Source organism: Equus caballus, chromosome 9, assembly GCF_041296265.1.
Source record: "Equus caballus isolate H_3958 breed thoroughbred chromosome 9, TB-T2T, whole genome shotgun sequence".
Taxonomy (NCBI): domain Eukaryota; kingdom Metazoa; phylum Chordata; class Mammalia; order Perissodactyla; family Equidae; genus Equus; species Equus caballus.
In genome coordinates this window covers 68987903-69000680 of record NC_091692.1, presented here as the reverse complement: position 1 = coordinate 69000680, position 12778 = coordinate 68987903, and the positions used below count along the sequence as shown (strand labels likewise).

The window sequence follows — 12778 nt, the reverse complement described above, 5'->3', positions numbered from 1 at the left end:
ATCAAGCAGCAGATGTATTACCAGTCACTTTCATGCAAGCCCTGTGCTTCTGCCAAGTAGGTAAATCGAACTCATTTTCCAAGGCCAAGGGAAAACCTGAAGGTGTACTGACACAATAGCAGCAGGGATTAATTAGGTACTCCATTTACCCTGAATTGGTCCAGTGATCTTGGTTAAAAAAGAAAATGTTTAACTATACAAAGATGTAACAGTAGAAGGAGCAGGAGGAAAGGAATGGAATGCCGTCCCCATATCGTTATTACTAAGACCTCAGTGAGAACACTAAGTGTGATTGCTCTCAGGTACCGTTGATCCCAACCCTCTCTGTCCACATCCACCAAATCTTCATGGTGCTGCCTATAAGCATAATCTCATTAATATCTGGAAGGCTGGTGTGGTAGAATATTTAAAAAAACCTCCTCCCATGAAGAAGTGAAGTCTATTTCTTTACCCCCTAAATCTAGGTTTGGCCATTTGCTTTGGCCAACAGAATATTAGCAAATGTGACACAAGCAGTCTTAAAAAGTCGAAGTGCATTAGGAATTGCCCTATTTCCTGCTGGGAACCCATTCACCAACGTGACGAGCCTGGGTGAGCCTCCGGGAAGATGAGAGACCATGTGGAGTGGGATGTCCCAGATATCTAAGTTCCAACCATGCCAGCTGAGGCTCCAGATATGTGAGTGAGGCCATCCTAGACCATCAAGGCCCAACAAAAGTAGCCAGGACCAAAAGAACTGCCCAGCCAATCACAAAATTGGGTTGCTTTAGGCTACTAAATTTGGGGGAGTTTATTTTTTTTTAAAGATTGGCACCTGAGCAAACAACTGATGCCAACCTTCTTTTTTTTTTCCCCCTGTTTTTTTCTCCCCAAATCCCCCCAGTAATTAGTTGTATATTTTAGTTGTGGGTCCTTCTAGTTGTGGCATGTGGGATGCCGCCTCAACATGGCCTAATGAGCGGTGCCATGTCCGCGCCCAAGATCCGAACCCTGGGCTGCTGAAGCGGAACACAATAATTTAACCACTCAGCCACGGGGCCGGCCCAGGGGGGAGTTTCTTATGCAGCAAAACCTAACTGATATAAACGATAAATGGAAGCTGATCTCAATGAATTTTTGATGCTCTCCATGTAACTTAGCTATTTTAAATATATCATGTCTTTTATCTCCCTGTTTTCTAGTAATCCTGAATGGCTTTTTGAATGAGATTATTGCTATTTGAATGACACCCTCATTTTCTCCCTAGAATTGACCTTTAAGCACTAAATGATGTACTCCTTAAGGGCAGAGAGTGTATTTTAATATTATTTATTTTAAATTTCCAGTACCTGGCCAAGGGACTGGAATAAATCAGTGAATATTAAATACATATTAACTGTGGCACCAATCCATGTGGTTTTGTGATTGTTCTCTAGCAATATTCAAGAGCTCAGGTAGAAGCAGAGAAATTAGATGGCTGGATTAACCAAAAGGTCCTAGTAGAAACTAAAAACAGGATTAAGTAAATTTCACAAAATTATAATTTCTGCAACAGGGTTAATTTAGATTTCAAATTGCCTTGATTAGCTGAATGCCAGTATTCTTGAAAGTGTAGAAACAAAATTTAATAAAATTATAGAGAATGACCAATTATAAATTAAGCCAATAAACTAATAGCACATCCACCAATAAAACAAATTAAAAATATTTTTAGATATAAACTTATAGTTTTTAAACATCACATAACAATTTAAAGAAAAGAAAAAACCTTACTCTTTTCCTTTCTGAAGATGAACGTCATCTGATCTTTGTGTTGGACTGGAAAAATAATTATTGGCGTTGGAAGAATGATATGCAATCCTCACCTTATCCCAAAAAGAAAGACAGAGAGAGAGAGAGAAGAGAGAGAGAAATAGAAGAGGGAGAGAGAAAGAGAGAGGAGAACTTATTAATAAACCTTTTCAGCATTTATTTACTTGTCATTTACTATTTCTGTCAGTCTTAGAATGTTTATGAATAGAAAAATGCGAAATTACTTCATATTTTTCTTCTAAGATCTGTTATCCATGATGAACTAGAATTTTTAAAAATTCTCAAAGCTCGCTTCATTGCTTCCACCCTTCACTAACGTCAGCACCACTGTACAATGAGTACCCACAGACCACAGCTTTTCCACAGTTAGAGCTGCGACGGAAGACACACCAAAAGGAAGGGTATTATTGTTAAACAAAATATTCTTTTGTTCTGCAGATAACTTTGAGGGATTTAATCAAAATGAAATCATTAAAAAGATGCCAAACATAACTAAATGAGTCTGCATACTAGGATGGGAAGACTTGGGGCACCCCTTTGGAATGACTAAACCATCTTTGGAGGAAACGTGCTGAAAAGCTAGGAATTCATCTATTACAGGCAGCAGTTTAAACCTTTTCATCCAGCTGGGAGGCAATCTGGCCATTTATATTAGGTCATAAAATGTTCTTTTGATTTGATCTATTAGTTTCACATTTGTGAAATTGTCCTAAAGAAATAATACAAAATACAAAATAATTTAATGAACAAAAATGTTCAACAGAATATTATGGTCATAAAAAATCAGAAGTAAATTAAAAACTTATCAGTATGGAGAAAGTTATCTAAGTTTAGCAAACATGCAATAACATACTATTTAGTCATTAGAAAATGGTGTTAGATAAATTATTTAATAAGATGTGGAAATACCAATATGTGACAAAAAATGACTATGAAATTGGATGTATGATCCCATTTACATGGAAAACAAAATCAAGACATAAGGAGATGACAGACTTTAATTTCATGACTAAGTAATAGTGAAATAGATCCAGTAGGGTAGTGAACTATTTTCACTCTTTTCCAAATTTCCTACGTGTGGTTATAATTCTCTCGTAATAAAAATAGTCTTCAATCTGAAAGGAAACATATGTATTTTCTCCCTGCTAGAGAAAATTTAGATATGAGAAAGCATTTTCTTTTAGGCCATAAGTTTTCTATGACAACTTTATAGTTCCTATCACGTGTGTTGAAATAGCCAAGACCCTAACCACATGAAAATGTATCTCATAAATTCTTTAACATATTCATTGGTTTTGGTTTAGAATAAATGAGACACATATGAAGCTTATCATATTGTTTCTATAATATCAAATAGTATTCTGTGGCTTCCCTACCTTATCTTCTGGAATTCCAGTCTGGCTGAAATAAATAGCGTAACGGTCATCACCTCTGATGTAGAATCTATAAACATCAGAATCTGGAGCCACCAAAAATCCACTGAAGCGTGCAACGAATGAGTCTTGCTCCATGGGCCAAATATAGGATGCTGAATCTACCCAGCTGGCACCCATGTACCCTGGAGTTTTTTCATTGTATTCAAGAATCTCTTCAAGATGTACTGGCCGGCTATTGTTCCATACCTCAAGCTTTAGGCCTCTCCCACCTGAACAAAACAAAATAAAAGATTCCTTTCATCAGAATTTTGATGCAGTGTCTCAAAGGCCTTCTACTTGGCTGGTGGCTATAGATATTCTATTTCTGTTCACATTTTTAGAGCATGTGTGTAAATAAAACTATTATACATACTCCTACATGTACCTGTATCCAGAGGATAGAGTGCTATTGAGACAGTCTACAATTTGTTTATTATTATGTCACATATCTGAACTTCAGGTTCTATATGTGTCAAATGGGAATAGTATTACTATATGCATGGTTGCTATGGGGATTAGAGTTCATACATATATGTAAAACACCCAGAACTTAGTAAGTGTTTTACTTTAGATAATAATAATTACCTATGATATAACTGATGTTGCTTTATAGAGTTAAGACACAAAACTTCAAGATTCAGACCATTTGATTACAAAACTTTTGCTCTGATTATTCTAACAAAAGTTATTCAATTAATGGCTTACAACTAATCAACGAACAGACACTATTGGCCTTAAGATTTCTGTCAATATTTGTTTTTCACATTACTTCTGCTCCAGGATTTCATCCCCTTATTGGACAGAATTGGAGAGAGAATATTCTCATTCAGGTGTACCTACACTTAACAGTGTAAATCCTGTGATTAGGTTTTTTCCTTATAATAAGGGAACCATCTCAGCTTTTTTTTCTTCCTTAAATACAACAATCAGGCTCACACCTTCCTCCAGCAGCCTTAAGCTTGTCTGGAGTGTCTGGATCTAGAAAATAATGGCTCCTGCTCTTCAGCTGGGTTTGGTTGGAGAAAAGCTTGAGCACTTGAACATTTTGCAGCAGCACTGTTCTCTGATATATACAATTTTCTTTAAAGTTATCAACTACAAATATCAAAATTCTCTCCTTAAACTGGTCATTTTTTTCTAATATCATTCAAAATGAGGAAATTTAAGAGGCTGATAAGCAGAATTTATTTGGCTTCAAATATCAACCAATGATACAATCATAAACCGATTTCATTGTGTGCACAAGATATGAGATACACACCCCACTCAAACACATGCACAGCACTTCAGTGGCATCAGTAGCAATATCAGTGCCATCAGCTACACTTGCACTGGGCCACAGGTGAGAGTCTGAAAAGCATTCTGAGTTCCATTTCTCTCATCCCCTGTTATCACTCCTAAATCATTCTACGCAAGTAAAGATTGAACTTCTGCCATTTATTTTTTAACCAGGAAAATACATCTTTTAAATGTCCATGTAGCCTGTAATAACAGTTAGCAATCATCCTTTACTTTGAAATGAAGGCAGCATTGTACTCGATCAATAGAGACGCGCTGTTTCCAGTCGGGTGCCTGAGGAATTTAGGCTGGGTTTACCTCCACTTGTGAAGACTTGATGCAACTATTTTAGTACAAGTATTTCCTAATCCAGAAAGTAGAAAGAAAAAAACTGGGAAGACATTTATTATAATTCTCACTGCAAGTTCTAAAAGGTTCAAATAATATTTTTTGTTATAACTGTTATGGGCTGAAATTTTGTGTCCCCCAAAACTCATAGATTGAAACCTAATGCCCAATGTGATGTTATTAGGAGGTGGGGCTTTTGGAAGGTGATTAGCTCACGAGAATGAAGCCTTTAAACATGAGATTAGTGGCCCTTATAAAAGAGATCCCACAGAGCTCTCTAGCCCTGAGAAGGTGCCATCCATGAGGAAGCAGGTCCTCACCAGACAACCAATCTGCTGGTACCACGATCTTAGACTTCCCACCTTCTTTGTTGTTTATAAGCTACCCAGTTATGGGATTCTGTTATAGCGGCCCAAATGGACTAAAACGCTAATGATATATGTCAATAATATTCTTCTTATATAAATGTAGAAATGGCCTGACTACTTACCTGGATATACAGTTCTGAGAATATCAGGTTTAGGAGGTGTCTTGCAATGTATGCTATTTTCTGTGACATTCAAAACATTACAGGCTTGACCTATAAAGAAGCAAGATGCAGAACTATTACTACTGAGCTTCAGAATGCAAATCACATCAGTCTCTATTGAAATACTTTCAATGAAAACAAAATTGCACAAGCAAGAGGCAGAGTTGGAGTGGGAGGTTTCATTTCCTTTACACATTCTCCATTAGAGCTTACCACTCATTAAGTGTCATACTTCCACAAGGCAACCTTTTCCTGGCAAAATACCACAAGTCTGAATCAGAAAATTTCACAACTTCTAGAAACAGAATAAAACTATGTCAACTAAAACATTTCACTTCTGGGTCTAAAGTGAAGGCTTATATTATGTTCCTTGTAGACAAGTTGCTGAATAAATCCATTATGTTCAGAATTTGCAAAAGCAGACGATCCCAGTCCTCTTAGTAATAAAAAAAAAGAGGTGGTTTAGTCTAGTTCTTCAAATGAAAAAGGGATAATAATCTGTAAATGGTATTTTCACAGGCAGACTGAAACCAAAACAGACAAGGGTCTAAATGAGAATGATCAGACTTGTACATAAGCACAATTAGACCTGAAGGAAGCATCTATGTTTTAGACCTCCATGAGTCTCTCACAATGCCTCAGGTAAAGTCAGCCCTCATTAAGTATTTACTATTTGGGAATCACAGCCCACAAAAAGTGAGGCAAACAGTAGCAAATGAAGGAAGGTATCTTTGCCAAGTTGTGTTTGGTGGCCTGGAAAATTTATACTTCAACACTACCTTTCATTATCTTGAATACTTTGTGGATGCAAGAAAAGTGAACTATAAAACAGTAATCTGAAAGGTATATTGAACCAACTTAGCCCATTTTGTTTGGAGCAAAGGAAAGATACATAAACAAATCATTATTTTCAAGAAATTGAGGATTCAAAATCTTGAAGCTGGTTGTCACATTAATGGCAATGGAATATCATAAAATATTAACATGGTATATTTGCATATCAACTGTATCATAATATCAGATCATAAAACACAGTATATAAAGTAAAAATACTTTATGCCCCTGGTTTAAATATTTAAAACATCAGATAACATATATGAAATTTAAAAATCTTATGGTCTGGTTTTCATATTTATGCAGGTGACCAGCAAGGATTCATAGGCATAGGAAAGATATTGTATAAGAGTCAGATGAGGATGCTTTATATTAATTTCTCTTCTTAAATCACATTTTGTCTGATTTATGAGCAGATTCACTAAAAATAGAAAATACCTGAGCAGAGGGCTGTATCAGAAAATGCATGTGCCATTTGCATGGGCAGACATCCTGTTCCCTGCCCATTGGGGTGTTAGGTCACTATGACTGAGTGGGAAGATCCCCATTATTATATTCACCCCAATATCCCTTTTGAGCTACATACCTCCCTAACTCTGAACAGATCTAGACGAGACACAAAAACGTGATGCAAAACCAGAGAACCAAGCCCCAAGGACATTTGAAAACACAACATTAATTAATGGTCTTTCCAAGGCGAATATCATCAGTAATTACTGATATCCAGACAAGACACAGTATCTGAGAAGAGATGAGGAGAGTATCTCCAAATACTACTTTAAATTACTCCATAATTAGCCAATCCCTTGAGAAGTAACAACAGTTCCAAAGGGCATTTAAGAGTTTGTTAAATAGAGGGAACGCATGTCTCTATGGTGAGGAATTGAAGGATGGCAGCCACAGCGACCACACAATGCCTTTGGTACCAGAGCCCAAGTCCTAGTCATGGAAGGCTGCAAGGAGTGGTCCTCATCAGAAAATTGAGAGAAGCATCAAGCCACCAAACCAAATTTCTACGTGAAAATACCAAGCTTTAAATTTATGACATTAATTGAGGAAAGACTATTATTCTTCTTACAAATTATCAGAGAAAAGGCAAGATTTGTTCTCATAAATTAATATATTAAAAATCATGAAAAATACCTCCAACTAGAACTCTGACTGGGAAATCTGTCTGATCGAAGAACCGTCCACTTATCGTTAGTGTGGTGCCACCTTGAATGCTTCCTCGTGAAGGTGAAATTGTAGTGACCACTGCGGAGGGGGAGGGGAAGCACATGAAATAAAATGTGAATACTACACATAAACCCAAATGCTTGATTTTTTTAAATTTTCCAAATTACTTAGCCATAGCACCTAGCACAGTGTTGGTTTTAGATTACCAAATGAATCAATTAGGTGTTTCACTATTTTGCCTCTGATGCTCTTGAAGAATGAATCCTTCTTATAGTTATGAGCCCATGTCTTATATTTATATTTTTCTCATATGTAATACATTAACTGTGACTGGAATTTTTTTGGCTTTATATATAAAGGTATATTGGCAAAAAGAGCCCAGTGTATGACATACGGTAGAATCTTATTAAATTTTATTCTCATTAGTTCTATCAAAGCTCTATATGCTTTTACATAGAAGTTTCACATTGGATAAATTTCAAGAAAAAGTCAGGATTTATCATATATGATTGATTCCAACACACATATTTTTTTTTCACGTTGAACATCCCTAAAATGGGAATGTGCCATTCCATCACTCCTAACTGGAATGAAGCACACTTCTTCCAGCAGGATTTCAGTTGTTTCTGACAGTCTCCTAAAGGTACAACCAACCTGAGATCTCCGTAAATTAAATAAATTATAATTTGCTTGAGGATTCTTTTGGGCCACAGTGACAGTGTAAATCTGAGACAGCACTGGCTTGTGGTTTAAATTGACAGTAGAGATTTTTTTTTCCTCCCTCAACCAACAGCCAAAGTTGAGACGTGTAAGTTTCCCTTCTGTCTCTGTAAGTGTGATGAGATTATTTCCCAGTCAACCTGACACTAGGAGTGTAGTCCTCAGGGCCCTAGCTTAAGGACGGTGCTTCCTGTTAGACTCCCCATCTTAGGCAGTTTTCCTTCCTAGAAGTACATAAAACAATACAGTGTACCTTAAATCATTATTGTCTTTGATATGATGAAATGAAGCATACACATCTCTCTCTTTTACTCTCTCTGTCTCACACACACACATACAGACTGAGAGAAAGTCACATACCTGCATATGTTTGAAACATTGAAATTTTGTTCAGAGAAGAAACAAAATATGCCATTTTTTGTGGGAAACTCCTGTTTTAAAAAAACGTAAAATTTTTCCTTTAAACATGAACTTTATTTTAGGAAAATGTTATTTATTTTTTTACTTTAGTAATATAAATCATGTCATAATTTGCAAAGGAGCTGGACAGAACTCAGTGGGAAGATAAAAATGTTCCAGATCTTGGGGCCAGCCTACTGGCATAGTGGTGAAGTTTGCACACTCCACTTCAGTGGCCTGGGGTTCACAGGTTCAGATCCTGGTGTGGACCTACCCACTGTTCATCAAGAAATGCTGTAGTGGCATCCCATATCCAAAATAGAAGAAGACTGGCACAGATGTTAGCTCAGGGCCAATCTTCCCCACTAAAAAAAAATTCTAGATCTTGATTTAGTTATCGGGTACACAAATATAGAGGTATACAAATATACATTTGTCAGGACTTACTGAACTGCACACACAAAATATGTGCATTTTATTATATGCAAACTATAACTCAATAAAGTAAGAATTTATATTTCCACAAAAAACCAAGAGGATTATCTTTCATAAAGGCTAGGCTCTTCCAGTGACCATCCCTCTTCTCTTATAACCTATTTAGTGTCATAATAACTAACATTATTGAACATATCATGCTAAGACTTTTAAGTTTCGAAGATTTTTTTAAACCTTTTAAGTAATTGTGCCATGCAATCCTTACATCAACCCCACAGGTAGGTAAAACTCAGAGAATTTACTTATCTTACTCAAGATCACAGAATAAGTGGCAGAAATGGAATTTGAACCCAGGCAGTTCGAGAAAAGAGCCCTGAGTCCTAAGCTGTGTACCACACAGTTCTCCTCTCCTGCTGCGAATGTGTGTGAGTGCGCACATGGAGGAGAGCAAGTTGACAATCCGCCAAAGTCAAGGCATCCCTAATGAACACAGAGCCTACTTATATTTTTTGATAGATACACATTTGCACTTCCATAGCCTGGAGGGTGGGGAAGGGAAAGAATCTGATCCTAGAAATTAAATGCTGTCCTCTTAATTAGCTCAATGAAAGTCAGAATTAGAAAAGTTAAGAATTTCAAATGTGAAGACTCAAACTCATTCTTCCCAATTAGAACGCACTGAACTAGAATCTAAAAGGAAAATGCAAACCTTGTGGTTGAGACCAACAGTTAACTCCCTTTAAATCTAGCCCAGGCATTAGAATGTGCACTTTAAGACTAAAAAGTCCCTGAAAATATTTTATTTATTTATTTTAGTGATTTAAGAAATTTATATTGGATTTTATATTTTTTATGTTATAAGCTTTTCAGTTGATATCTCATAGATCTGAAACAATGTCAGTTCCAACAATACTGTCTGTGATCAGATCTTGCATCTGAAAAATTAACTGTGCTTCTTAAGTTGGTGGAAAAATTGCCTCCTGATATAAAATTTGAATGTAATTTGTTTGGTATGACACTGAGGTGATTTTCACTAATTCACTGATAATGACTAGGCATTTCTCAATTAAGGCAGCTTCATCTGAACCTTATCAGTTTGGAACAGCTGTTGTTTGAACTTGGGGTAAGAGAGGAGAGAAGGTTGGCTATTAAAAGAAATACAGAATGGGTAGCACAATGGTCTTTAATTGGTTCATTTGATATTCAGGAATGCTCCTGAAATTTGTAAAATATGGATTTTATAGTTTATAAAATGATTTGACATTTTAAAAATGCCATGTAAACTTAAAACTAGGATTTGAAGTAGTAAATGTCATATTTTTAACAGTTATCTTAAATGTCTAAAAATGTTTTATATAGAAACACAATTTCATCAATTCTGAGACATTAATATAAAAGGACAGCCATTGTCTTTAAAAAAAGGAATTACAAGTCAAGATCACAGGATCAACAATTTTATGCAGTATTTTTGCCTACATTATATGCAAATTTGCCAGCTTTTTAAAATTGAAAGTTTTGGGGCATGTTAATGCAGCATATTGATTTATGAATACTTATCAATCACATTCAAGCTTGATCATTCAAACTGTCTATTTTTGGATAATCATTTCTCTGAGAGATATAGGACAGATTTGGCAATTAATACCTTTCATATTGACTGAGAACTAAGAATTCATTTTTCTCATCTTAGGTAGAATGACTTTGAAAGCATAAAAGAACCACATAAAGTTCAGGAAATCATTTAAAACTCAATAATTGTTGCCTCTAACATGACTTTCTAACAGTTTCAATAAAATCATATTTCCCTGTCTTATCAAGTTATACTTAAGTAGGTCATGTCCTTGCAGAGAATAACGGTTAATTCATGGGACTCTAAGTTATTTGCCCCAAGTAAATCACAAAGGTGAATTTTTTTTTTTTTGAGGAAGATTAGCCCTGATCTAACTGCTGCCAATCCTCCTCTTTTTGCTGAGGAAGACTGGCCCTGAGCTAACATCCGTGCCCATCTTCTTCTACTTTATATGTGGGACGCCTGCCACAGCATGGCGTGCCAAGTGGTGCCATGTCTGCACCCAGGATCCGAACCAGCGAACCCCTGGGCCACTGAAGGTGAAGGTGCACACTTAACCGCTGCACCACCGGGCCGGCCCCTACAAATGTGAATTTTAGCACTATTTACATATCATCCACTCTGGTTTGCCCTTGAATTATAATATTCTTCATGGTTTGGGTCCAGTCTATATTGGTCTATAATAAAATGTCCAGCCCAGGCATCACTTTGTTACAAACCTATTGTCTCTAGGTGTCTAGACTAGCTGATCTCTAAATACAACGATAACAGATTTGGTCTCACAAACTCAATAGGAGATCCACGCATGCAGCGACCAAATCTCATCCTTCTCTTGTAGTCTGTCAATATTGACCAGGAATAACATCTACTTGGATTGTATTATTGCCATTCTTCTCAGACTTCTGATCAATGAGTCTCTCTTCAGAGACAAAAAGTAGTAATGAACAGACCTAGCCTACTGTTGCTCTACTACAGCCGTATTAGTATTGGATGGCTTAATAATGTGACCTATTTGGATTTCTGTCAACTGGCTCATTTTCTCAATGGGAGAGGCTATGACATTTTGGGCAGAACTTCATTTATGTTTGGCACATCATGGTCCTGTCTACAAAAACACATTAGCACACCCCTGTTACTGTGACAGCCAACAAATGCCCCCATACGTATGCAAATGAACTCAAGAGTAGGGTGATCCCACCATTAGAGAATCCTTGGTCAGCATGTTGAGTAGTGATGAGATGTGGTTCTGTGTCTGAAACCCTCCATCAGTCATGGCAGAGCACTGGAATGAAATGCTCAGACCCTGGAGTGAGACTGCATGGGTTCACACACTAGCACTGCTTCCTACTGGCTGAATATTCTTGAGAAAATCATTTAACATTCCTAAGTCTCATTTTTCCCAGTGTGCAACATGGAGTGGATGATAACACTCAATTCGTGGGTTCTTTGGGAGTATAAACTAGATAATATACGTAAAGAGTTTAGCACTGTGCCTGCCACTAAATGTTCGCTATAAATATTATCTATAATATGAAGTTTGCAACGTGTGTTGAGATTTGCATATTTTGTATTTTTCTAAAAGTATGATGGTCTTTCTTACCAAAATGAAGATGTAGGATATCTGATAATGACTTTTAGTTTTATTAAAAATCATAAATACAAGTTATTAACATTGGTGTTAAGATGGACAATTGAAAGCTGTAACTACCATCTTTCACAACTCTACATGTCTTGATATTTTAAAAGAATACTTTTATCAGGTAAAATTAACCATAGGGTTTTATTTATTCTTACATTAGTTCAAATCAAAACTGAATTAATTAAATTATCAAAAGAATTACAATTAAATCAGAAGAGCTGCAAGACATAGAATAACACTTTTCAGTAGCACAATCAAAGATTTTACTTTTTGTTTTAGGTAATGCTAGATTTCCTAACAGTTTAAAGGCCACGTCTGAGGCACAAATTATGAGTGAACACCTTAATGTTACGGACACCTTAATGTTAATTTGGGGGACAAAAGTGGTTAATTTTTTAATCTCTGGATCTATTAGACAAAGTAAATACACGTTTTTTTTTTATTTACCCAGTTGAATCAATTACAAAATGACCTACCTTCCGTAATCACTATCCAAGATGAAGCTGACATTATGATGACCTAGAATTAATTAAAATACACAACCAATTAAATCCCCAATCACAGGAGAACAATAACTATACATTATAAAGCTGATTTAAAAGCAAAGAAATTTAAAATTAAAATTGTGATTATACAACCATCTA

General features: G+C 36.1%; 1 protein-coding gene across 4 annotated transcripts in view; it reads right to left on the bottom strand.

Annotated features, from left to right (window-relative positions):
• PKHD1L1 (PKHD1 like 1) overlaps nt 1-12778 on the bottom strand; it is a 150401-nt gene that overhangs the window by 116484 nt on the left and 21139 nt on the right. For all 4 annotated transcript variants that reach the window (XR_011421351.1, XR_011421352.1, XM_070221703.1 and 1 more), the window contains exons 9-14: nt 12611-12653; nt 8452-8522; nt 7339-7449; nt 5323-5412; nt 3168-3436; nt 1753-1844 (exon numbers count right to left, since the gene is read on the bottom strand). Coding sequence is in view for 2 of the 4 variants with exons in the window: in XM_070221703.1 (XP_070077804.1) it covers nt 1753-1844; nt 3168-3436; nt 5323-5412; nt 7339-7449; nt 8452-8522; nt 12611-12653 (676 nt within the window). In the remaining 2 variants the exon portion in view is untranslated. The remainder of the gene's footprint in view (nt 1-1752; nt 1845-3167; nt 3437-5322; nt 5413-7338; nt 7450-8451; nt 8523-12610; nt 12654-12778) is intronic.